Raw genomic sequence first — 27,262 nt, 5'->3', positions numbered from 1 at the left:
AAATAATGTAGGGAGGGAGAAAATTTGGAACTCAAAATTTTTTTAAATGAACGTTAAAAATTGTCTCTAAGTGTAATTGGAAAAAAAAATAAAATACTATTTTAAAAAAAGTCTTAGACATGGAGAGGATGCCCTTCATTGTTGTGGTATATAATTGTGATGGAGTACTATAAGAAACAAGGGGAATGGTTCCAGAAAAGCCTGGGAAGACCTATATGAACTGATGCAAAAGGAAGAAAGCAGAACCACAGTAACAGCAATATTGTAATGATGATCAATACAATCATCTAAAACAATTCCAAAGGACTTATGATGAAAAATGCTGTCCATTTCCAGAAAGAGAACTGATGAACTGAGGCAGCTAGGTGGAGTAGTAGATAGCAGTGGCCCTGGCGTCAGGAGGATCTGAGTTAAAATCCAAATTCAAACACTTAAAAGTTACTTGTGTGACCCTTGGGCAAGTCATTTAACCCCGTTGTCTTGAGAGAGAGAGAGAGAGAGAGAGAGAGAACGAACTGATGAACTCTGAGTGCAGACTAAGGCATATTTTTCCTTGGTTTTTTTTGCAACATGACTAATATAGAAATGTTTTGCATGACTTCACATGTATAATGAGTATCATGTTTTCTCAATGGATCAAGGAAGAAGAGAATTTGGAACTCGAATTTAAAAAAAATAGCAAGAACACATTATAAAAAAATGTTTTGAGTATTTGAGAATACAGCCCTGGTAGAATCAGGAAGACCCAAGTTCAAATCTGGTTTTAAACATCTACCAGCTTGTCATCCCAGGAGAGTCACTTAACCTCAAATGAAATAAATAAAATTTAAAAATGTTTATTGGTTGATTGACTGATTGATTTTTAAATGAAGAGGTCAAATTAGATAGCTTACAAAGTTCTATATGTTCCCTAGATCAGAAGGTCAGTTTGGGAACATGGAGAACCCCTGATGGGGGGTCAGAATAATAATTGTTGACATTTATATGAGGTAGCTTTAGCTATGGAGTATGGAGTTAGACTTGAGCCAAGAAGACCTGGGTATAAGTCTCAACCCTGAAACATATTGGTTGTGGGACCCTGATCAAGTCTCTTAACTTCTCAGTGATCTATACTAGAATATACATTGAAGAAAATGCTTCCCATTTCATTGGTATCATCTGGAAGTTCTCTATATCAGTGAAATCACAAACTTAGTCCCTAAGTTAACACTTTGAGGTTTCCAAAACACAGATTATCTCTTCACAATGCCCCTATGAGGAAAGTGCTATTATTTCCATTTTACAGATGGGAAAACTGAGGTCAAAGAAGTGACTTGCCCAGTCTCACACAGTTGGCAAATACATATCTGAGACATTCAATCTCAGGTTTTCTTGGGCTCCACTTTCAATAGTCTATCCACTATGCCTAGATCAAACTGATCCATTCTCTTCAAAATCTTGAATATAGGGGCGGCTAGGTGGCGTAGTGGATAAAGCACCTGCCCTGGAGTCAGGAGTACTTGGGTTCAAATGCGGTCTCAGACACTTAATAATTACCCGGCTGTGTGGCCTTGTGCAAGCCACTTAACCCCGTTTGCCTTCCAAAAACCTAAAAAAAAAAAAAAAAAAAAAAAACCTTGAATACATAATCAAATTCAGCTATGAGTTGGCTGATTTTGCTGAGCCCCCTTTTCCCCCCACTGTTCCTTTTTTTTAAGGTTTTTGCAAGGCAAACAGGGTTAAGTGGCTTGCCCAAGGCCACACAGCCGGGTAATTATTAAGTGTCTGAGACCGCATTTGAACCCAAGTACTCCTGACTCCAGGGCAGGTGCTTTATCCACTATGCCACCTAGCCACCTCTTCCCCACTGTTCTTAACAAAGGATAGCAATCTGAATAGAAGAGTGGGGAGGGATATATTTGGAAATGTAAGTGATATAAAAATGAAAGATATTAATAAAAAAATTTAATTAAAAAAGAAGAAGAAGTTTAAGGTCTGAAGTTAGGACAAAGAACCCCTGGGAGACTCTCACACATACAACAGTCCCCAAGAGATCCAGACTTTAAAGACATTAATGCCATTTGTAAAATAACTAAACCATATGCAGATGGGTTTTTGGGAAAGCACTCAGTCACTGAAATGCTGGTCATCTCAAGAGCTCTCCTGCTTTCCCTCAATCCTGAAATGCCAGTTCTCTCTTATACAACCATTACCACCCTTCCCACTTCCCATAAGCACCTTCTAGTCTTAAAAAGAGAAGGATTAGAGGCAGCTTGGTGGCACAGTGGAGCCCTGGAGTCAGGAGGATCTGAGTTCAAATACAGGTTCAGACACTTAATAATTACTTAGCTGTGTGACCTTGGGCAAATCACTTAACCCCATTGCCTTGAAGCAAAGAATGATTGACCCAGGGTTTCTCAGTGTTTAGAATCGACTAAGTGCTACTCTTCAACAACTAGTACAAATTCCTCACCTCTATCAAACCTCAGGTTCACTGAAACCTGAAATTTTAGGGCACTTATCCCACAAGAACCCAGATGCATTCATAGTGCAGCAGACCACAAACAGCAGATTCCTGGACAGGGAGATATCATACTCTCTGTTCAAAAACCTCCAACAGCTCCCTATTACCTTCAGAATCAAACAACAAATCTTCTGTTTGGTATTTAACACTTTCAATAGTCCTTTCTTTCCAATCTTCTCATACTTTTTCCCCCCTCTGCATAGTACAATACAGTAATATTGGTCAACTTCCTTTAAGCTGTTCCATTTTTCATTTTCAAGCCTTTGCCCTAGAGTTTCCCCAAGCCTGAAATTGTTTCCCTCCTCACATTTCCTTTCTTGACATCCCTGGCTTCTTTCAAGATTCAGTTCAAATGCTACATTCTTCAGGAGACCTTCTCAATCCCCTCTTTTCCACCCCACTATTTGATAATTTCACCAGTTTTTTACTAATTGGTAAAATTTGATGATTTTACTAATAATTAGGTATCTGCTTCTCTGTACCTTGTTTGCAGTATGTACAATGTGTGTGGAAGGGTGTACTGGAGCAGGAGGTTAGGTTTATTTTTGGTAGCCCTGGTACAGAGTGCCCCACCGAAACCCTGGCCACTGTATTCCATCATCATTTCCTCAGGGAAGTGGGCCCAGTCTTGTACCAGGAAAGAGATAGTTTTTCAGGAAAAGATCAGGACCTTTCAGGAGTCATTCTCCTTCTATTTAGTATTTTATACTTGTCTATTTGTTTATATGATGCTTCCCTCATTACAATGTAAACTTCTAGAGTTTTTTGTTAAGTATTTTCTAGAGTTTTTAGAGCATTTTTGTGGTTTTACCTTTCTTTGTATCCTCAGGGTATCACCAAAATTGATACATGGTAAAGCTTAATAAATGTTTGTGGATTGATTGATGATTTGATTACTAAAATCAAAACAAAAAAAAAAGAAAGAAAATGCTTTCCATATCACAATATATCTAAAATAATTCCAACCACTTTCTGTAATAAAACTTGGGCAGGTCAGTCAAATACAAGCCCACTAACCAGTATGGCAGCTGGGACAGGTCGGTGATACTTTGGATAGAGTGCTGAGTCTGAAGTCAGGAAGATTCATCTTCCTGAGATCAAATCTGGCCTCAGACACTTACTAGATAGGTGACCCTGGGCAAGTCACTTTATCTGTTTGCCTCAGATTTTCTCATCTGTAAAATGAGCTGGAGAAGGAAATGGCAAACCACTCTAATATCTCTGCCAAAAAAATGCTAATGGGAGTCATGAAGAACTGGACACAACTGAACAAAACCATCAGTCGGCCTAGATCCTGGTTCTGCAGCTAATTCTGGTCCTCATTTTTGCTACCTCTGAAATGAAGAGGAGGATTTTGGAGAGAACACACATAGAGAAGTCCTGATGAAGAATCTCCCTCTACCTACATTGATTAACTCTTGTCTTACAGTTTTCAGTTCTGGAAAGCTCCCTGGGACACTGAAAAATGAAAGGCATTGCTCAGGGAGTATGCATCAGAAGGTGGACTTGAACCCAAGTCTTGCTGACTCTGAGGCTCTATCTTTTATATACTAAGCCTTAACAACTCTTGCAGTGAAGAGGCTGAAGTAGATAATGACTGAGGCACTTTCTATGCAGAGCTATAATAATGTGATATGTGATATGAGTGATAGGATATCACATATGGATATGCTATGTGCCCCGCCTCCTTTCTGCCATTCCATACCTCCAAACCAAGACAAGTTAACATGCATTTATTCTGGGCCTACAGTGAGTAGGATTCCCTCACTAATTCTCCTGCCCCACAATATTAGCTGGGGAAATGGGATCCAGATAAAGTACTCAGCTTCACTGTCTCCTAACACCATGGCTCTCTAAGGACCAATTGTCCTTCTATTCCAGAACAGACTCCCAGCTCTCTGGAAAAGGCCTGAGTTTTCCCTAAAAAAAAAAAAATCCAAAAAAAAAACCCATCTCTCTCCTGGGACAAGGCTGGGCCCACTTTCCTGGAGAAATGAGGAGGGAATAAGGTCCCCAACTTCAGAGGGGTTCTCCCTGCCAAGGTTGCCACAAACAAACCATCCTCCTGTTCCTGCACTCCCTCACACACAATCATACACACTGCAAAACAAGGCACAAGAAGCAGGCACATAATTATTGGTAAAATGCTTGTAATGGGTTTTTTTTTCCTCTCCACCCGGTAGCTTTCAGTAGTTGTAGCAGCTTAGCGAAGCACTTGGCTCCGATTGAATTGCAAATCAGCAGCTCTTGCCCCAGGAAGGAGGAAAAGAAACAAGGGGAGAGGGGGAGGGGAGAGAAGGGAAGGAAGGAGGAGGTGGAGATGGAGGAGGATGGGAGTCAGGTAAGAGGGAAGGAAGAAAAGAATAGGAAGAAAGGGAGTAAGTGTGGAAGCAAGGAAGAAAGAAAGGGAGAAAGGAAGAAAGGAAGAGAAAGAAAAGGATAGGAGACAGGGAAGAAAGAAATGAATGGAGGGAGGAGAAAGATGGAAGGAAGGAAGAGGGAGAGGAAGGTGAAAAGGGAAAAGATGAGAAAGGAAAGGAAGAGAAAAAGATTAAGAGGCAGATAAGGAAAGAAAGAAAAGACTAGGGAAGGAAGGAGGAAAAATAGGGGAGGGAGGGGAGATGGTGAAGGGAAGGAAAAGAAGAGAAGGGAAAAAAGGAGGGGGAATGGGAAACAGAAAAGAAAGAAAAGGAGAAAAAAATAAGAAGAAAAGGAGGAAGGTAATAACGGAAGAGAAAGAAGACAAGAGAAGGGACAAATGGAGGAAAAGAAGGAGAGAAGGGAAGGAAAAGAAAAGGCAGGAAAGGAAGAAACAGAAGGAAGGAGAATAACAATAAAGGGGGAAGGGGAAGAGGAATAGGAAAGGCAAGGGAAAATAACCAAGAAGGAAAGCACTATTCAATAACTAATGACAGAAAATTAGGATCTCTCTTTTTCTTTTAGGTTTTTGCAAGGCAATGGGGTTAAGTGACTTGCCCAAGACCACACAGCTAGGTAATTATTAAGTGTCTCAGACGGGATTTGAACCCAGGTACTGACTCCAGGGCCGGTGCTTTATCCACTGCACCACCTAGCCACCCAGATCTCTCTTTTCTACCATACCCTCAATAGCAGTCCTTAGGAGCCTAAGGTAGAACTTTTGTTCTGTCTGGGAAAAGGAGAAGAGGAAGCCTGTAGTTCTAGGGTTCCAGCATCAGGGGCACACTCACCTTGAAGAGGCGAAGGATGTTGGCCACCATGATGGACACTGAACTGCCTGAGGCCCCAATGACTCCCACGACTCGTTCAGGCTTGGTGATGATGGGTGGCCCTCCATTGACGCAGCGTACCTCGGTGCCGTCCTTTTCAATCAATGCCTGCACAAAAGTCAATGATTGCTCTAGGGCATGGGTATCCCTGGAGCAGGTATCCAAGATGCGGGCACCCAGTGTGATATTGGGCAACAGGTCAGGGTCATTATTGATTCGGTCAAGGGCAAACAGCATGGCCTCCAGCCGGTGGATGCCCTTCTCTTTCTTAAGCTCCCCACAAGCTTTACCCTCGGAGCCCCTTCCATGAACTGGGAATAGGCCACCCAGAGTGATATCCCCATCAATCCGGATAGAGTTCATGTGGGGGTGACCCTGGCCTCTGGGTTTGCCCAGGGAAGGCATTACCCAGAAAAAGCATAAGCTGAGAAACAGCAAGAGAGGCAGCCGCTGTAGGCACCAGCCGCCTCTGCTCTTCCTAGTCATCGCCAAAGGACAGCAAGGGAAATAAAGTCCTAGTGACCCATGAACAGAAGACAGAGACTCCTAGCCGTAGCAAGGTCCTGTAGCTTGAATTGGCATGGGCTTCTGCTCCAGGTTCCCCTAAGGTTCTCAGGAGGAACAGTTTAGGAGCAAAGCTTTGGGGAGTTACTATGAGATCCAAGGTGCCAGACCATGATGTCTTGTTCTCTTGGACCCCAATAATATTATCCCACAGATGAAACTCAGTGATTTTGGTGGATTCCCCAATGCATGTCAGGGAGTAACAGGGAATTAAAGGGATATTAGACTTCAGGTGGTCTATATTTCACAGGATTCACAAGTCCTGATGGCTGGTCCTTCAGTTGCTCACTGCAGAGAGACACGAATGCTCTTGGCTTTTCATAATGTGGTATTGAGAAGAAAACAGTTCTGTTCTTCCAATCTTAGAAAGTGGAGCTAGAGAGAGAGAGAGAGAGAGAGAGAGAGAGAGAGAGAGAGAGAGAGAGAATGAATATCAAACAAAACCCCAAAGAGGATATTAACTATTCTGATCTCTCATCAGGCAGCCAGAGAGATGGAGATGCCAGAGGTTATCGCCAAAGGCTTTGCAAATCTCCAGAATTTGATTTTCTTCCAACTACCCTACTCAAGAGAAAGTACAAAATAGAAATCCAGCCCCTCTGGAAGACAACTAGAGCTCTCCTTCCCCCAGAGCATCCACAAGGGAGATGTCTATGTGCTCCAGGGTTAAGCATGCCATGACTAGAAACAGTTGTGGGATGCATGTCACCTTAAGCAACACACACACACACACACACACACACACACACACACACACACAGAGCTTCCCTTGCTTCAGGGCCCTTCACAGATGCTTGCTCACAGTAAGTCAGGATATGTGAGATGCCAATCCCTGGCTGGTAATCCCCTGGAGAAACCCGAGTTCCTCACTCCATTGCCCAATGGCTACTTCCTCCCCCTCTCTTGTCAATCAACAAATGTTTCCTAAGAACCTACCAAGTGCCAATCATTCCCTCCCAGGTACTAGACTCTATTGAAGGGGAGATGGAAGTAGAGAAGGCCAGAAGTGACTGGAGGTACAGATGTGATGTCTATATAATGCTTCATTCATTCATTCAAATAGGAAAAAAGAACTGGCTCTGGAGACAGAAGACCTGGGTATAAATCCCAGCTTAGCTATTGACTGTATCTGTGTATATCATACATCTCTCTGGGTCTCAGTTTCTTCATCTCTCATGTAGGGATTGGCTTAGATGATCTCCACGATCTCCTCCAGTTCTATATCTTATAACTGTAAGAACTGGGTCCAATCCCTGGCTCCAGGGAGTTTATATAGCCTTGTTGGTAAGGTGAGACTTATATTCAAATAAGACAATTAAATAGCAGTACAAGGCAGCATATAATTAAGACCTAAAATGTGCTGTTTAAGACCATTAGCACTTCAGGATTTAATAATAACATCATCCCTCATTTAAAGAGTAGTGTTACAATCTCATTCAATCCTCAACCCTTTGAGGTACAGGATGAAAGTATTATGATCTCCAATTTACAGAGTAGAAAATCGTGGCCCAAGGAGAGAAGTAAACTGCCAGTGTTTACCTGGCTCTCAACTCAAGTTTCTATCTGCTCTCCTGAGATTTCTCAAAATCACACCTGGGCAACCCAAGGAATTAAAAAAAAAGAAATGAGCTAGAATCATCCAGACCCCTGGGATTTTTTCTTTCCTCAAGGGATAGGAAAGTTTTCCCCCTGCATCCCTTCCCCATCCCAATCCTAGGGTTGCCCAACCTTCCCAGGTAGGGATGACTAAGTGAATCTCAACCCACTTCAGGGAAGAAGCCATGATGGTCTACTCTCTCATAGAGTGAGGCTCAAGTTACCACTCCCACTGCTGCCTATTATTATTATCAATGTCATTATTATACTTATCAGCATTAAATATTTATTAAGGTGGGCAGTGAATAGAATGCCAGCTCTTCATTCTCACTCTTCCTCTGAGGCTAATTTTCTCCTGGAACCCCTCCTGCCTCCCCATCTCCCCTCCACTACCACCATCACTTTCAATTCTTTTTCCCATCAGCAAGGGCGAGAGGGGAAGGGAGGTCTGGCTAAAGAGTAAGAACATTTGGATCATTTCTTCATCCAGAAACTGCCCAAAATGAATCTAAAGGGAATACCCTTGTCTCTGTACCTCAGTTTTCCAAGGTGGGGAGGGGGGAGTTAGAGTTGGTTTCTAAAGTCTTCAGGGGGAACCACAGCTTCCCCCATTGGACAAAAGGATCTGTCTGAGAGAGAGCCACTTCCTAGGAAGTAAACCTTTCTATCTAAACTGAAGCACCCCACCCTGGCCTCCAAATCAGGACCCCAGGCCCCACTTCTCTTCTGTCTTATGTTGGGAAAGAGAAGGAACAAATAGAAGGATAAGGCTCAGCATCTCTGATACTCTCAGGTCAGAGACTGTAGCAATATCCCTGTCATTTGTATACTCCACCACTACATTCATTTCAATTTGCCTCATTTGATCTTCATTCTAACTCAATAAGTGATTATTATTCCCATTTATAGATGAGTCTTGTCCAAAATCATCAAGTTTGCTGAGGCTAGAATTTGCCCCAATATCTTTGATTCCTACAATTAATAAACATTTATTAATAGACACTCTGGGCCTGGCACTATGGATTGAAATATAGAATCAGCACAGCCCTTGCCCTGTCAAGGAGCTTTCATTCTTTTAGGGAGCTAGAACATGTCCACAGTTAAATAAATAAAAGTATACGCAGGTAAGTACAAAATGAGGAAAGGATATAAATATGGGAATCAGAAAAGGCCTCTTGAAGGTCTGGCACATGAATTAAATCTGGAAGGGAATTAGGAGTCCCAAGAGACACAAGTGAGGAAGGATATCATTCCAAGAATCAGATAAAGTCTATCCCCTGGGAGTTGGGAATGGGAGGGTTGGAGTTGGAATGTTCAGTAACAAGCAAATATGCAATTTAGCAATAGTTTAGAATACAGAAGAAAGGAAAAGAATAATGTAAAATCAACCTGGAAAGACTAGCTAAAGCCAGAGTATGAAAGATTTTAAATGACAAATAGGAGACTGCATTTTATCCTAGAGGGTAACAGGGAGTCGCTGAAGTTTCTTGAGAATAGGAGTTAATATGGTCATACCTTTGCTTTAGGAATATCATTATTAGGCACTTAAAGACAGAGATTGAATAGCAGAGAGTACCTATGGCTAAGACAACTCTCTTTAAAGAGATTCCAGCACATCTGAACCCAATTAAAAGCTTTCTCAAAGAGAAAGTAATAATGATTCTTCTCAAAGAATAATCATATTGTTATAGAAGTAAGCACTTTTAAGCACTTTGCAAATCTAAACATAATATATAAACACCATAATACTATATAAAACTATATATGATATTATAGTATACTATCTCATTTGATTCTTACAAGCATCCCGATCAGTAGGAGCTATTATTATTATCATCCCCATTTTACAGATGAGGAAACTAAGACTGAAAGAGGTTAAGAAAGTGACTTGCCCAAGATCACACAGCTCATTAGTAAATGTCTAAGTGTTAAATGTCCAATTTTACTAATGTTAGTAAATGTCTAACTACTACTCACTAGTAAATGTCAGTTTTTCCTATGTCCAATACGCTTTATAGCCACCCAATGAGAAAGATGATGATATAAAGTAACTCCCAGACTATGAACTTGTAGAACTGATATATATTTGGTACCAGAGGATAACAGTGGTTAGAGATACTGTCTCAGCTCCTCATCTACTTCCAACAATTCAAGGAGTCAGACCTTCTGAGGTTAGGGAAGGCTGGAGCTCTGTTGGACCAGTTGTTTAGATGAAAAGACTTCAAAGATAGCATAAAACCTTTGTGCCCCTATATTATGTTATCTCTTCTTCTACCATCTTGGTAAAGTGAAAGAACACTGGGCTGAAGTCAAAAGGTAGACTCCAATCCTGGTTCAGGCTCTCCACTGACCAGGCATTTGACTATCAAATAGGATATTTAAGTAACTTCTAGGAACACAGTCAGCTTGTATGTAAAACAAACCCTCTACTTAGATGCTTCATATGGTATGAAGGTTATTCTTTTTGTCTACCGAAGCACAAGATCAGATGAATCCTAATGAGCTTTCCTGGGAAATGGTCTGGGAAAAGATCCTCTGCATGAAGATCTGCCTAATTAATTAGCAGCAGAAAAAAGTAGAGAGAGCTAAATTTGTTATAAGAGGATCTGGGTTAAAATCCTGATTCTTCTGAGTATTATGTGACTCTGGGCAAATCATTTGACTTCCTGAGGTCCTAGTTTTCTTATGTTTAAAATAAGGAAGCTGGACTCCATGACTATCATCCCTTCCAGGTCTAAATCTATGATTCTAATGATATTCTAGTGAGTTAATATATGCAAAGCACTTTATATTTTTATAAAATTTTATATATTTCATTTAACATTTAACATAATTTCAAGGCACTGTTTGTTTTTATTATGAAGATAGTAAGGAATACAAATAGGAATGAAACAGATCCTGCCTTCAAGGAGTTTATCCTCTACTAGAATTAGCACCAACTTGAGCCTCTCCACCAACACCCAAACCTTGCTTCTCCCTGCCAGTCTCACTAGATCAATCATTTTTTGTTTTTCCCTGGGGGGGGGGGTTGGGGAGGAGGGTGTCATCTCTTGATTGACCCCATTAGAGTTAATTTTGTTCAATTTTATTCCTATGAAGTTTACTGCCCATCACATCACATTTGTTTGATGTTTTGCCTTTGTGCATAGATTTTAAAATCAATAAACAATGTGATTTTAGGCAAGTCAATTAATCTCTCTGAACCTTAGTTTCCTTATCTTCAAAATGAGAGTAGTTGTATGAAATGGACTTTAAAGACATCTCCCATCTCTAAATCTATGATATGAGACTTACCATAGAAACCTAGAATAAGAAGAAATGGGTTGATCTGGTCTGTCACAACCACATGACTAACTTCAGGTAAATCACTTCTTTGGGGGACACTCAATTTCTTCATCTATAAACCATTGAAGAATGGTTCTAAAGATCTGTCATTTACTAGCAAGACATTTTGTGAATAATATGATGGTTTACTTAGAGAACCCTAGGGAGTCAGATAAAAAACTAACTGAAGCAATTAACAACTTCAGCAAAGTTGTAGGACATAAAATAAGCCCATATAAATCACCTGTATTTTCTATTTATTACCAACAAGATCCTTCAGGAAGACATAAAAAAAAATTTTCTTTAAATAACTACAGGGGTGGCTAGGTGGCACAGTGGATAGAGCACCAGCCCTGTAGTCAGGAGTACCTGAGTTCAAATCTGGCCTCAGATACATAATAATTACCCAGCTGTGTGGCCTTGGGCAAGCCACTTAACCCCATTTGTCTTGCAAAATAAATAAATAAATAAATAAAATAACTACAGATAGTATAAAATATTTGGGTGTCTATCTACCATTCCACAGACAGGAATTATATGAACACAATAACAAGATACTCCTTACACAAATAAAGACAGATCTAAATACCTGGAGAAATAATAAATGTTCATGGGTAGGATGGATCAATATTAAAAATTAAAATATTCCTGAAATCTCTTTATTTAATGACAAATCAATCAAACTACCAAAAGATACTTCACAGAGCTAGGAAAAATAATAACAAAATTCATCTGGATTTTACTAGTGTGGACATCCCCTCCAGCCTGAATTAAACAATCATCATGAATTGCTGTAGTCAAAAAAGTTCTTGGTATTTAAATAAATTTGTCTCTGCCTGTCTGTCTCTGTCTCTCTGTCTCTCTCTCTCTCTCTCTCTCTCTCTCTCTCTCTCACACACACACACACACACACACACACAAAACCCTCTACCCCTCCATGCAAATTGGGGTCATTTAAATGATTCTTAGGGTCACACATCTAGGTAGCATCCGAACCATGATCTTCCAGATTCTAAGGCTGGCCTCTAACCTCTGCCTCTCTCATCTATAATTTTTGATTCTTATAGGATCTGTGCCTTTGCCAGCATAGGAAGTTCATATATGTGGAACCCCCTCTGCCAAGAAGATCAACTCCTATTAGAGGATTGTCTACAGCACACTGGTAAGTTAAATACTCAGGTTCACCCAGTCAGTATATTGCCAAAGACATCCCAACCTCCCCCAGCTCTCACAGAGGGATAATTTAGAATCCAAAGAGATAAAAGATTTGAAAATTAAAGTTTAGAAAAATGGGGTTATGGACAGGAAAATGAGGAAGACAGGACTAGAATTCAGAACCCTAGGAACCCCCACCTGCTGCTCAGGAACCCCAAGATTTCTCCTTTCTGCCAGGCTCCAGGACATGAACCAGAATTAGAAGTAGAGTGGGTTTCATCTCATGAACTTTTGGTAAAGGAACTCTCTTTACAAGCCCTGACATCTCTGGGCTCCTCTGAAGAGCTAGGCAAACCGCTGCTTGTTATAGCTCCCCACCACCGCTGCAAACACTGCTGCGGCTGCCACCACCACCACCACTTCTTTGATGGAGTAATGGGAACAAGTAGAAGGTAAAAATACCCAGTGAGTGAAAGGAGCCACAGAAAACTGGAGGAGGGAGGAAGGGAAGGGAAACTGCATGTGAAATGAGCCCCCTCCACCCTCCAGCAGGCCTTACCTCATTTCTAAGCCAAGGAAAGAAAGAAACTGGGGTGGGGGGGAGACAGAGAAAGGGAAAGAGACACCGAGAGGTGTAGAGACACAGACAACCCTCGTTAAAGGAGAAAGGGGGGGTCTTTCTCAGAGAAAAGAGCGTTCCATCACAGATCTCTAACAACCCTCTTCTCTCAATCCTATCTCCTTCCACCCTTAAAACCCACTCTGACACTCTTTCAGCAGTCGAGGAAAATTTAAAAGGGGAACATTGGAATGGAAAGTATTTTCCACTCCAAATTACCAATTATTTTCTGAAATATTCAGTACTGATCTGTCTATTTAGGTATATGCAAAAGTATCTCTGGATGTAGCTCATTCTTCCCTCTCTTCTCTGTATTTCTTATCTCTTTTTCTTTGCTCTCTCCCTATTTCTCTCTGGTTCTCCGGTTCTCTCTCTGTCTCTGTCTGTCTCTCTCTGTCTCTATCTCTTTCTCTCTATCTCCAATTTTTCCTCCTCTGTTCTCTTACCTTTTCTCCCTTTTCTCTCCTGCTCCTATGGCAAAAGTCAGGGAAGAGGAGATGGCAAAGAGAGAAAGAGAGAGGGGCAGCAGGGAGAAAAGCCCCGAGGCAAAGTCCACATATGAATATTTCAGAAGCTAACAGCTTTTCCAGTAGATCCTCACCTACCTATAAGGAATAGTTGGAGGGAGGGGTAGTTCATCAGCATTACCACCACTACCACCACCCCTCAGCAGCACTTATAAACACCCAGAAATCCTTATCCCCTTAAAATCTTATGCTTTCACTCCGGACTCACATTCAAAAAGGGGAAAGCTATTCCATTCTACTGACAATTTAGAATCTCAAGGATTGAATCCCAACTCCTCTGGTTTACTTAAGTCCAGGAGGGAAATAAGAGCTTGTCTACACAGTGCATCCACCTGTGGAGGAGGTTAGATGAACCCTAGGACAGTATAGCGAGTTTTGGAAAAACCTGTTCTCCCCAGATAAAGTAACTTCTGCATCCAATGAAATAGAACTTTGGGGGCAGCTAGGTGGTGCAGTGGATAGAGCACTGCCCTTGGAGTCAGGAATACCTGAGTTCAAATCCGGCTTCAGACACTTAATTACCTAGCTGTGTGGCCTTGGGCAAGCCACTTAACCCCATTGCCTTAAAAAAAAAAAAATCTAAAAAAAAAAAAGAAATAGAATTTTGCTTCCCTCCCTACTGGCAACAACAGGAACAAAAATTATTCTACTTTAAAAGGGACCTCCACTATCTTAGAGATTTATAGGAAATACAGATAAGACTAACCTCAAAGAAATTAACTCCCACCCCCAGGAGCAAGTCAGAGCTTTAGCAACTCCTTCAACCTCAAGGCTTGCATCCTTCCCCATTTCCTTCCAAGCTATTGACTGTTTTTTGTATTCTGAGCAAGCCTAGAAAAAGCTACAAAAACTCAGGCTTTACCCTAAAAATCTGAAGCTATCAGTCTTCCTTAGTGCATTAAGAAAATTTCTTTCCCTTTCTGTTTGACTACTCACTTTTTGACTCCCATTCAAGATGGTACCTACTTCCCAGAGTTGTTAAGAAAATCAAATGAGATCATTGTAAAGCCCTGTAGGTGATTAAATACATGCTTATTTCCTTCCAGTATTACAGATATAGTGGTGGAAAAGATTCTCCCTGGGCTTCAGAGGAACTCAGGTAGGGCAACTCTCACCACACATTTCATTTTGGGGGCAAGGCTAAGACTTCTCTAGTGACTGTAGGCAAGTCATTTCATTTCTCCAGGATCTGGTAGAGGGACCTTAGAACTGGATTCTTTCTAGGTCTAAATCTGATAAGCCTGTGACTGGGAAATTATTTCATCCATGGTCTCCTGATTCCACATCCAGCCCTCTTTTTTTTTTTAAGTTTTTTTTTGCAAGGCAAATGGGGTTAAGTGGCTTGCCCAAGGTCACACAGCTAGGTAATTATTAAGTGTCTGAGACCGGATTTGAACCCAGGTACTCCTGACTCCAAGGCCGGTGCTTTATCCACTATGCCACCTAGCCACCCCCCAGCTCTCTTTTTCAACACATCATAGGTTATCCCTTTGATAGCTCTTATTAGGAGTACAAAACAATCTTGAGGCCTCAAGCCTTTCCTAATGTTCCAGGTTCTCTTAACTCCTCATCTAAAGTTTGCCAGAATGAGATCCCTTCATGTCACTGACAAAGGGTCATCTAGCCTTTCTTAGAAAACCTCTGGCAAGGGGAAATCACTATCTTTTGATTAATGAGGGGTTTTTTTTAGGTTTTTGCAAGGCAAATGGTGTTAAGTGGCTTGCCCAAGGCCACACAGCTAGGTAATTATTAAGTGTCTGAGACCAGATTTGAATCCAGGTACTCCTGACTCCAGGGCCGGTGATTTATCCACTGCGCCACCAAGCCGCCCCTGATTAATGAGATTTTTAAAATGCAGTATCAAGATCTGAATGCAATATTCTGGAAGTAGAAGCAATTCAGTTGGAAAGAATATAGGATTTGAAATTGAGAAATCTGAGAGTGAGTTAAATGTAAAGATTCACAAGAGTTCAAAAAATCAACTGCACAAGTATAAGATAGGAAGGCATGTGGAAGCAAAATCTGATTGAAAAAGATCTGGGGATCTGAATGGAATTAATATGAATAAACAGTGTGAAAAGGCAATTATGATGTCCAGAAAGATGAAGCTTATTCAGAATCTTGGCTTTGTCCTGTAACAATAGAAAGCTCATGGATTTGGAATCAAAGGACCTGATTTGAATCTTCAGTGCTACTTACCCCATATGTGAGGTTGATCAAATCTAGACTTCAACTTCATCTGAAAAATGAGGAGGCTACACCAGATGACTATAAAGGCCTAGCTCCTCTAAATCTACAATACTATTAATCATTCTAAGATCTGGAGAACAATTTTAGGTACTATATTTGAAGGAAATCATGAACAAAATGAATTGCTTCTAATAATACTACTAGCATTTATATAGAGCAGCTAAGGGATGTAATGCATAGAATACCAGACCTGGAATCAGGAAAATTCATCTTTCTGAGTTCAAATTTAGCCTTGGACATTTACTAGCTATGTGAATCTAGGCAAGTCACTTCACCCTGTTGGGCTCAGTCTCCTCATCTATAAAACAAAATGGAGAAGGAAATGGCAAACCACTCCAATATCTTTGCCAAGAAAACCCCAAATGGGGACACAGTCAAAATGATTAAAAACAACAGACATTTAAATAGCACTTTAAGGTTTACAAAGTACCTCACAAATATGATCTCATTTGCTTCTTACAACAACCCTGTGAAGTAGGTATTGTTATTCTCCCTATTTTACAAATCCGAAAACTGGGGCAAACAGAGGTTAAGAGACTTACCTAGGACCACATAGCTAGAAATTGTCTGAAACAAACTCAGGTCTTCCTGAGTTCTCACTCTAAGTTCAATGTTGTAACCCCTGCACCACCCAGCAGTTCCCCCATTACAAATGAGAAGGATCACTGAAGGCATGGGAATTTTTAGACTAAAGTATAACTGCCTCAAGAGAACATAACAGCTAAATCCCAGATGTGATCTTCCAGTCAAAGTGAGAAAAAAACAGCTTGAGTGACAGAAGGAAAAGTCCCAAGAAGCAGCTGTCCACTGCTACCTCTTGAGGATCTGCCCTCCCCCTAGAGGAGGCAGTAGTGGGAACTGGGAATATCCCCTGGCTACTGAAAATCAGGGTTCACCTGCCAAACTGGATTCCTAGCTCTAATGGCTGTTCTGTTCCTTAAATTACACACTCCATCTGCCCAAATATATCATCCCCTAAGTCTACAAGACCCATCTCCTCACCTCTACCTCTCAGAATCCTAATTCATTCTCAGCTCAGGTGCCACCTCCTCTGGAAAGCCTTCCTGGAGAGCTCCCAAGTTTTAATATACTCTCTTTCCTCAGTTGGTCTTTTTATTTGTACAGCAGCAAGATCAAGTTCCTTGAACACAGGGCTTTGGTGTCCTTGTATCCCAGCCCCCACAGCAGTGCCTTGAATAATATTAGGTGCTTAATAAATGTCTGTCCAATTGAATTGTTGTCCTTGAAGAGTTTTCAGGCTGAGGAAGAAGGTTTGGGTTGTGTCCCTACCATATATGACTATATATAGGCAATATGACTATATGACAGACTATATGACTCTAGACAAGTCAGAAACTCCAAGTGATGCAGACAACTTTAGAAGATTATAAACTGGAAAGAAGATGCAGACTTGAATTGGTAGGTGGATTTTCCTCCTCTGGTAGTACTCTAAACCAGTGAAATCACAGAACCAGATCCCAAAGTATAGCAGTAATGCTACAAGGAAGCAAATTTAGGTGTGACTTCCAGGAAAATTTCCTAACAATTTGAGCTTCCCCAAAGTATCCAAAAATAACTTGAGCCATGCAAGCTGAAGCTGAAGGAATCCTTGTTGGGGATGTGTAGACTGGATTCTTATTTAGGGAGAAGTATGAGATGAATGATGGAATTTCTTCTAAGTCTGAGATTCTGTGTCTTTGGTAAAGAGAAGTCACTTAATCAAAGCCTCAGTTTCCTTACTCAATAGAGTAAGACAAGAATGCTTACATATTACTTGTGTCACAAGCTGTTAGGATTAAAGCATATTCTCTGAATGTGCTTTCAACTGATTGTAATATAATACGCATAACTTTATTATGTCTTATAATTTGTTTAGTTGTATTATTACATAAATATAGATATTATGATAATTGATGTAGTCAATTGATTATTAAGCATCTACTATAATTACTTCTTTTTTAGAACAGTATAGTGTAATCTAATAATTGATTCAATCAACTGATTATTAAATACTGCTTGAATTATTTTATTGTATTACAATTTTTTCTGTTGTTGCTATTCAGTCATGTTTGACTATCCATGTCTCCATTTTGTAATTTTCTTGACAAAGATACTGGAATGACTTGCCATTTCCGTCTCCAGTTCATTTTACAGATGAAGAAATTGGGACAAACAGGGTTAAGTGACTTGCCTAATGTCACACAACTAATAAGTCAGATTTGAACTCATGAAGATGAGTCTTCATGATTCCAAGACCAGTTCTCTATCCACTTGACCACCTAGCTGTCTGATTATTACAATATATAACTATTCTAATAATTGATTTAATCAATTGATTACTAAACCCCTACTATATTAAAATTATTTTATTATAATAATTTTAAAATTTTATATTCTTACAATAACAATACAATAAAATTTATTTTATTATATTTCATAATATATAACTGTTCTGGTAATTGATTCATTCAATCAAGTAATTATTAGGTACCTACTATATTATAATTTAAATTACTTTATTATAGAATAAAATACATTTTATTCTGTAATAAAGTTTATTTTATTAGTTTTACAATCTATCTCTTCTGATAATTTATTCATTCAATCAACTAATTAATAAACACCTATATTATTAAAATTAGAATTACTTTATTCTATAATAAAATTTATTTTATGATAGTTTTGCAATATATAACTATTTTTTGTAAGTGATTCATTCAATCAATTAGAAAATACTTGCAATGCTATAAAGCAGCTACTTATGATAATGTTCCCTAATGGCTTAGAAGGCAAGAACTGGAGTCATGAAAAACGGAGTTCAGCTCTTGCTTCAGATGGTCTCAACCTCAATTTCTTTATCTATAAAATGAGACTAGTAATCGCATCTACCTCCTAGGGTTGCTGTGAGGATCAAATAAAAATGTGAGCAAACCGATTTGCAAATCTTAAGTCACTGTATAAATCTTAGCTGTTATTATATAAAATACACAAAGCACTTTGCAAGCTTTAAAGTGCTATATAATTAGCTATTATCATTATTGTAATCTAGGCTCCTGGTGGGCAAGGGACTGCATAAAACTTTTCCTAGTATCCACAGCACTTAGCCTAGGACCTGAAACATAGAAAGCTCTTAATAAAAACCTTGTTGATTGATTGATTGATTGATATATAGGGCACTGTGATGAGCCCTGAAGATACAAAGATGAAAAATGACCTAATCTTTGCACTACAGGGCCTTGCAATCTAATAAGGAGGATGTGACATGTGCACAAATCAATAGGATACACAATGGAATGTGATAACAGCAAAGAAGAGATCCAGGCAAAATGCTTTTGAAAAAATTTGAGAAGGAAGTAATCACTTTGAATATATCACATCATGGTGGTAGGTGAAGAGCGATGTATGTGAAGGAAAACAAAGGACCTGGGACAGAATCCCTTCATGTGAGGCTTTGGAAAATTATTTGATCCCTCCTGCCCTCAGTTTCCTCATCTGAGAAATGGGAAGGAGGGGCAGTAGGGGTAAGGGTTGGATCAGACTGGATAATCCTTTCCAGATCTGAATTGTTCAGTTCAGATTCTCCTCGGTTGGGGACAATCAGGGAAGGCTTCATAGAGACATGATAGATATGAGTCTTTAAGAAAGAACAAGCTTTGAATAACACTAAAGAGGGAGTACATTTTAATTATTTTGCGTGGCCTTGATGGGGGGATTTTGTTCTAAGGGAACTTTTCTCAAACATTTTGGTCCCAGGACTCCTTTGCACTCTTAAAAATTATTGAGGAGCCCAAAAGTATGAGTTATAGCTATTAATATTTAACTATTTCCTTGATAAATGTCTGTTGTTCCCTTTTCTCTTTTCAATATTTAACTATTTGTTTTTTGTTCAGTCACTGCCAACTCTTCATGACCACATTTGGGTGTTTTTTAGCAAAGAAACTGGAGTAGCCAATTGCCTTTTCCAGTTCATTTCTCAGATAAGGAAACAGAGGTAAGCAGGGTAAGTGATTTGTCCAGGTCACATAGCTAGTAAATCTCTTTGAGGTCACATTTGAATTCAGACCTTCCTGACTCCAGACCCAGCACCACCTAACTGCCCTTTAACTATCAGACATTAAAATATCTTAGTTTATTATAAAAATTGTTTTGACCTCTAGAACCCCCAGTAAGATTTCCTTTATCTCTTCCAAAACTATACTTTAACAACCCTTCTTTCTACATAAAATTTTTCAACCCCCTTCCTCCTATATTTATTTTATTTATGCTTATTTACCTAAGTAAACAATTCAGAATTAGAAAGAACCTTAGAGGTCACCAAATCCAAGTCCCATTTCACAGATAAGGAAACTGAAACCCACAACCAGGGTCACACATGAAACCAAGTTTTCCTGATTCCAAGATCAGTGGTCTATCTAGCCATTACTCCCTTGATAGAATGTAAGCTACTTGAGGGGAGGGATTATTTCATATTTGCCGTGGTCTCTCCAGTTTAGTGCAGTGTCCATCACAAATTGAGCAATTGATAAATACATATTAATCTTCAGCTATAACAGTATTATAAATGGGAATGGTTTCTGAAGTCGCTTAGTCCAGCTCTCAGGGTCATACAGGTAGTAATAGTGGGAAATAACTCATCCAGAACACAGATCTCTTCTTTCTGATGTTACTCTCCTTCCCTGAATAGTACTCAATCACCATATCTAACATTGCCTTTATAAGAAAATCGGTTCAGAGTTCTGGCCCAGAATACTACTTCCACATTAAATTAAAGAATTTTCCCTCCTTCCCTCCCAGACAGTGGAGACAGGAATTCCTACAGCTCTAAAACATTTGTAAAGCTACTTCAATCCAAAGCAGAGAGTCCAGAAGGATAGCAGAACAAAAGATAAATGAGAACAATGAGGAGTAGGATCTTAGGGGTGAAGCCTAGTGTAGGACAGGGTCTGAGGGAAAGAAGTCTGAAGCAAGGTTCAGAAGGTGGAGAGAGGAGATTGAAAAATCTAAGTTATAGAGGATAAGAGCCCATGGGAGTTTAGAGAATAGAAAAACCAAGCAGAAATGATGAGGGCTCCAATCTCAGAGAAACCTGGGGAAACTATAAGAACTAGTAGAAAAAAACAGAACTAGTTGGAAAATTTATACTCTTAACACTGTAAAGATGAACAATTTTGAAAGACTTAAGAATTTTGCTCAGCAAAATGACCAAATGATTTCATAAGAGCAATGATAAAGAATATTGCCAATATATATATATATATATATATATATATATATATATATATATATATATGTATATTGTCTACTTCCTGATAGTAATAGGAATGAAAGACACAGCTTTTCACATGACCAATATGGGAATCTCTTTTGCTTGACTATGCATATGTGTCCTAAGGGTTTTTATTTTTATTTCTTTAGTTATTTTTCATGGATAGGAGAGGTGGAAAGAAAATAGAAATGTTTCTCAATTTTTTTAAAAAAGTAATTAGGTGGTCCAGTAAATGGAGCACCAGGTCTAGAGTCAGGAAGACCTGAGTTCAAATGTGACCTCAGACGCTGGTTGTGTGACCCTAGGCAAGGTCACTTCACTCTGCCTCAGTTTCCTCATCTTTAAAATGAACTGGAATGAAAAAAGGTAAACTACTCCAGTATCTGCCAAGAAAACCTCATAAAGAGTGGGAAATGATTGTGAACAGCAACAAAAAAAATTTTTAATTAATTTTTTAAAGGGTATAAAATCAGGACACTAAATTGATCCTGTGCAGAGAGAACTACAGGTCACCCCTTTCTCTCTCTCTCTCTCTCTCTCTCTCTCTCTCTCTCTCTCTCTCTCTCTCTTTTTTAGGTTTTTGCAAGGCAAATGGAGTTAAGTGGCTTGCCCAAGGCCACACAGCTAGGTAATTATTAAGTGTCTGAGACCGGATTTGAACCCAGGTACTCCTGACTCCAGGGCCAGTGCTCCATCCACTGCGCCACCTAGCCACCCACTCCTTTTTCTTCTTCCAGGTACTTAACATTGTATGTTGCTAAGCTAAACCTGGCACTGACTATCTTCAGTTATGTAGCAACAATAACTTACATTTCCATAATGTTTCAAAGCTTTATAAAATGTTCTCCCATGGCAACCTCAAAAGATAGCTGGTAATCAGAATTAGTAACCTAATTTTACAGATGAGGAAATTGAGCCCCATAATGGTAAAATGTCACACAACCAGCACGTTTGAATTACATGAAGGCAGGGTCTATTTCATTTTTGAGCTTGGATTCAAACCCAGAGCTTCTGACCCTATGCCTGGCTTCTAAGTCATATTATTGTGCAGCAAGTTGGCTTCTGTGTGTTGTTTTGGGATCCACCTCCTATTTCTGATCATATTTTTAGAAACATATTGCTCTCTTTTGGATTTTATGTCACTTTCATTTCCTTTCCAAAACATCATTCCCCCTTCTCTATCCACAGACATGTAGACTTGTAACAAAAAATAAAAAAGGGAAAGGGGGGAAAAGTAATTCAGCAAAAATAACCAACACATGAACTCAGATGTTAGTCTGAGGAGGTCCAAGGTTCCCTACCCATCATCCTACATTTCTGCAAAGAAGAGAGAAAAGTCCAATTTGCTCTCCTCTCTCTTCTGGGTCATGACAATAATACAGGGTTCTGATTCTGTTTTTTAAGAGAGAAAAATCTCATGTAGTGTCGAGAAAGGACAGGGTGACTGTGAGGAAAGAACTTGTAAAGCCTGGAGAGCTATAGAACACAGGAGTTGTCTCCAGCAGTCTCGGAGTTTCAGACAACAGATCTGCTGACAGACTTTTGGAACACTCTTTGTTCTAAGTGAAGCTTGCGGAATCCAGGGATCTGGAAGAGACCTCAGAGTCTGCTTGTTATGGCCAATCTCCCTTCCACATGACAGCCCTCCTACCATTTAAAGACAACTTATCACAGTCCCCCTGAGTCTTCTCTTCTCCAGGCTAATTATTTAATCATTCCCATTTCCTTCTGTCAATCTTCCCATGTAGAGTTTTCCAGACCCATTCCCATCTTCAGTGCTCATCTCTGGGCATGCTCCAGGCTGTCACTGGCTCCTCTTAAAAGGTGTCACCTATACAGGCCCAGGATCTACTACCCCCCATTCTGGCTCCAATACTGTTGTCATGCCCCAGCTGTCACTGCCCCTCCTGACCCCAGTTTGATGGGTCAGCTTCTCCTGCCAGAGGGAACCAGTACCCTGTTACTTGGAAAAATATGCAGCATGAGGTTGGCTAGAAACCTATGCCTGGAGCCCATGCTCTAGGACAGCAGTTCTTAGAATATGTAGTCTGGGGAAAGACAAAGAGATGAGATGTAAATAGATTCAAGGTCTGGAGGACAGTCAGACAGTTAGCACAAAGGCTTGGAGATGTAGTTCTGTTTGAGGAACAGCAAAAAGGACAACAAAGTCTGAAAATAGGATAATCTAAAGTTGGAATGTAGGTTGCAGACAGATTATAAAGGACTTTAAAAGCAGAGTAGCTGATATTTTGCCCTAGAAGATATTGGGAGCCCATGTAGTTTACTAAAGTAGGAGAGTAACAAGTTCAGACCTTTCTGATAGTGGCCTCTAAAGCTCAATTTTTGTTCACAATCATCTATAAAATGGAGATAGAAACTTACACCGTCTACCTTACAGAACCGTTGCTAAGTGGAGTTCTTCAGGTATTGTAAAATATAAGTTATTCATATAGCATTGTATACTATACGGAGGAGTACGCTGCAGTGAGCTGGGGACATGCTGCATGGAATTGATTACCCTCACCTGTTTCAGAACAGAACAAGCCTCATTTCTCTTCTACTTGTCCCCAAAGCATTTTTGATGGATTTTATGAGGGAAAAGCAAGGAACACACACAGTATCTTATTTTCTTTTCTAGGATTTAACACAGGGTCTGGCATATAGTATGCAAGAAATAAATGCTATTGACCAGACATGACTTTCCCTTAAACAAGTGGGAAAAACAAAAACTTCACCTAGAAGTTGATAGCAAGTTCTTGTAAAGAAGGAATTGAGGTAGATTTAAAGTATTTCAGAAGAAAACCAGGCTCTAATGACCTTGGTTGGGGGCTGGGGGTTCTGGAGTAAAGAGAGGAAAAGTGAAGAGATAGGAGTTAACAACATAATGGGCAATACACTTTTCTTCCTTCTTCCCTTCCTTCAATATTTTCAGTCCTCCAAACAAAAACAGAAACTGTCCCAATTACTATACCAGTCTTTTGAGGAGCTAAAAAACAGGAAAGGTATAGGGACAGTGTAGGCAGGGAAGGAGAATCTCAGGCAAAAGAATATCAGGAATACAACCCCACTGCCTTGCCAAAAAAAAAAAAAAAGAATATCAGGAAAATAAGAATTTCTATGGTCATTAGAGCACCTTCCTGGGTTACTTTATGCAATTTGCACAAATCAGAGGCTGCCTATATTCTAGAGATAGGTATAAATTATGAAGAGACAAATTTCAGTTCTATATAATTCGAACAATTAGAACTATCCAAACATGGAATGGACTTCTCTGTTCAATTGTGAATTATCCATTACTGGGAGTATTCAAGTCAACCAACAGATACATAGAAGGATTCCCTCCTGAGAGATTAGTCTAGATTAGAGGTTCTTAACCTTTTTAAACTCATGGATCCCTTTACAGTCTAATGAAGCCTATGGGACTTTGTTTCAGAATGATGTTTCTAAAATACATAGGAAAATTAACATTAGTAATATTAACAAAAATAATCATCTATTTTTCCCTTCCAAGTTCACTGGCCCCCAGAACTCTATTGACCCTGTGGACTGAAAAACCCTTCATCTGGATGATCTCCAAATAAAGGCTAGGAGCAGCTAGGTAGCACAATGGATAAAGCACAGGCCCTGGAGTCAGGAATAACTGAGTTCAAATCTGGCCTCAGACACTTCATAATTACCTAGCTGTGTGGCCTTGGGCAAGCCACTTAATTCCATTGCCTTGCAAAAAAAACAAACAAACAAATAAAGGCTATATCTAGAATTCCATAATACATTCCAACTCAAAGATTTCATTAGACTGGGGAGATGAAAGAGTAAAAATAAAACAAAGGAGCAGGAGAGGGACTGGCAGTGAAGAGTGAATTGTGCCACTCTCTGATACACATGGGAAAGTCATTTGATCCCCTTTGCCCACCTTCCCCCTTTCCCCATCTGCCATTTTACTGGGTATCTGAAGTCAAGGAATAGGGCAAAGGTTTTAATGAATAAGCCAGTGTAACCAGGTCCCTTAACTGATATACAGACCTACTGTCTTCCAATATTCTCAAATTGTTTTAAAAAGATTTAGTCCTATCTCCCCAACTACCCTGAAAGTTTCTTGAAGGCAAAGATCAGATCTTTTACTTCTCCAAACAGCAATTATTTCTGCTTTGGCCAGAAACCCTAAAGGTCCTTTTGACTAGTTAAAAGAAGACATTTTTTGTCTCATTTCTTACCTACTCTTAATTACAGAATAAATATTGCCTCAATCAAACAGAAACCTGGGAAAGACCTTAACTTAAAAAGGCCACTGTATCCAGAACCATCTCCAATTGTCCTTATCTATTATCTTGCCACTGGACTCAGATGGCTCCTGAGAAGAGAGTGAGGCTGGTAACTTTGCATAGCCCTCCCTCACTTGAATTCGCTTCACTTGCAAGTCATGGCATCACCTTCCTGATGTCATGATCTTCTTCAAAAATGAAGGATAAACAACAACTATCTCCAAACATACCCTACCCCCAGTGACCCTCAACCTCCAGGATCCCCCTGTCTCCAGCATCCCCCAGCCTTCAGTGTCCCCCCAGTCTCCAGCATCCCTTAGCCTCTAGCACTTCACTCAAAATTGGGAACCTAGTAGATTACAGATGAATTTTTTACAGGTTCTCATCAGGAATGATGGACATGTCCTAAAAAAGAGATAATAGGCTCAAGTTGTTGAAATAAGTCATACATTTTTGAGCATGGCTAGTAACAGGAATTTAGTTTTGCCTGACCATGCATATTTGTTACAAGGATTTTGGTCCCCCCCCCCCACAAGGAAAGGAAAGAAAATAAATGTTTGTTAATTGAAAAATAGAATCGCCCCACCACGCCCCCCCCCCCCCCCCCGCCGCCCCTCACCAGCCCTGTACCTCTGTTCTCTCGAGGTCGAACCCTCTGATACCATCAAAAATGTCAAGTCCAAGATACAAGATAAGGAAGGTATTCCCCCTGATCAACAAAGATTGATTTTTGCTGGCAAACAATTGGAAGATGGACGGACTTTGTCTGACTACAACATTCAGAAGGAGTCTACCCTTCATCTTGTTCTGAGGCTTCGGGTGGTGCCAAGAAGAGAAAGAAGAAGTCTTACACCACTCCCAAAAAGAACAAACATAAGAGAAAGAAGGTTAAACTTGCTGTTCTGAAGTACTATAAGGTTGATGAGAATGGCAAGATTAGAGGCCTTCGAGAGGAATGCCCTTCTGATGAATGTGGTGCTGGAGTCTTTATGGCTAGCCATTTTGACAGGCATTATTGTGGCAAGTGTTGTCTAACCTACTGCTTCAACAAGCCAGAAGACAAATAAATGTATATGTGTTAATAAAGAATTGAACTATTAAAAAAAAAAGAAAAATAGAATCAAAGTTCAAAAAGAACAAAGGGAAAAAACTTAAGGACTCTCTTTCCCCCCCAACCCTGAAAAATATCACCTCTATCCCTAGTCCATATCCATCATTTGAGTCACAGATAGTTTTCCCTTTAAATGACAAAGTGCATACAATTCCAGAGACACAGGTTCCTCCCTCCTACCTGTCCTAAAGGCCTTGCTTTAAAGAGTGAGATAAGAGGTTTGGACTCTAACAGCTCTAAGAAAAGATCCTCAAGGCCTTAGCTTATCTATCATATCCTTAGGCAAGCTAGATAATGTAAGTGCTGGTCCTGGGGTCAAAAGGACTCTTATTGAGTTTAAATCTGACCTCAGATACTCACTAGTTGTGTGACCCTAGGCAAGTCACTTTACCTCTTTGCCTCAGTTTCCCATTTTTAAAATGAGCTGGAGAAGGAAATGACAAGGCACTCCAATATCTGCCAAATAAACTTCAAATGGGGTTGTAAAGAGTTAGATACAAATGAAAAACAATTGACCAATAACACCAATAATAAATCACATCCTTCCCTGAGAAGGATTTGTTCTTAGAGAGAGAGTAGAGGAGATCTGAAAGTTAGGAAGAAGCTATGGAATCCAGGAAAGGGCAAAGGAGTGGGCATTACCTGAAATCTAATGTAAGCAAATTAATAAGTAGAGTGGGGGATGATAACAGAGATCCTCCCTGAGAATCCCCAGGAAAAGATTTTGTTGGTCTCTCTAAGAAATTACTTAGAAGGTGACACAAAACTGAAAAGCAGGTGAAACTTGTCTTTGCTCCTATTCCTATCTTCCTCCAACCCCAGCTCTTCATCACCACA

At 39.9% G+C, this 27,262-nt stretch overlaps 1 protein-coding gene and 1 pseudogene across 1 annotated transcript in view; one reads left to right on the top strand and one right to left on the bottom strand.

Annotated features, from left to right (window-relative positions):
* The window catches only part of GRM4 (glutamate metabotropic receptor 4), a 329,809-nt gene that overhangs the window by 290,312 nt on the left and 12,235 nt on the right, over positions 1 to 27,262 (bottom strand). Inside the window, exon 2 of the mRNA XM_074236529.1 lies at positions 5,713 to 6,690. Within this exon, the coding sequence (XP_074092630.1) occupies positions 5,713 to 6,237 (525 nt within the window). The 5' untranslated portion in view covers positions 6,238 to 6,690. The remainder of the gene's footprint in view (positions 1 to 5,712; positions 6,691 to 27,262) is intronic.
* On the top strand, positions 25,774 to 26,399 carry LOC141488190 (ubiquitin-ribosomal protein eS31 fusion protein-like; annotated as a pseudogene).

This window comes from Macrotis lagotis, chromosome 5 (genome assembly GCF_037893015.1).
Source record: "Macrotis lagotis isolate mMagLag1 chromosome 5, bilby.v1.9.chrom.fasta, whole genome shotgun sequence".
NCBI lineage: Eukaryota > Metazoa > Chordata > Mammalia > Peramelemorphia > Peramelidae > Macrotis > Macrotis lagotis.
This window is presented reverse-complemented; position numbering and strand designations above follow the sequence as displayed.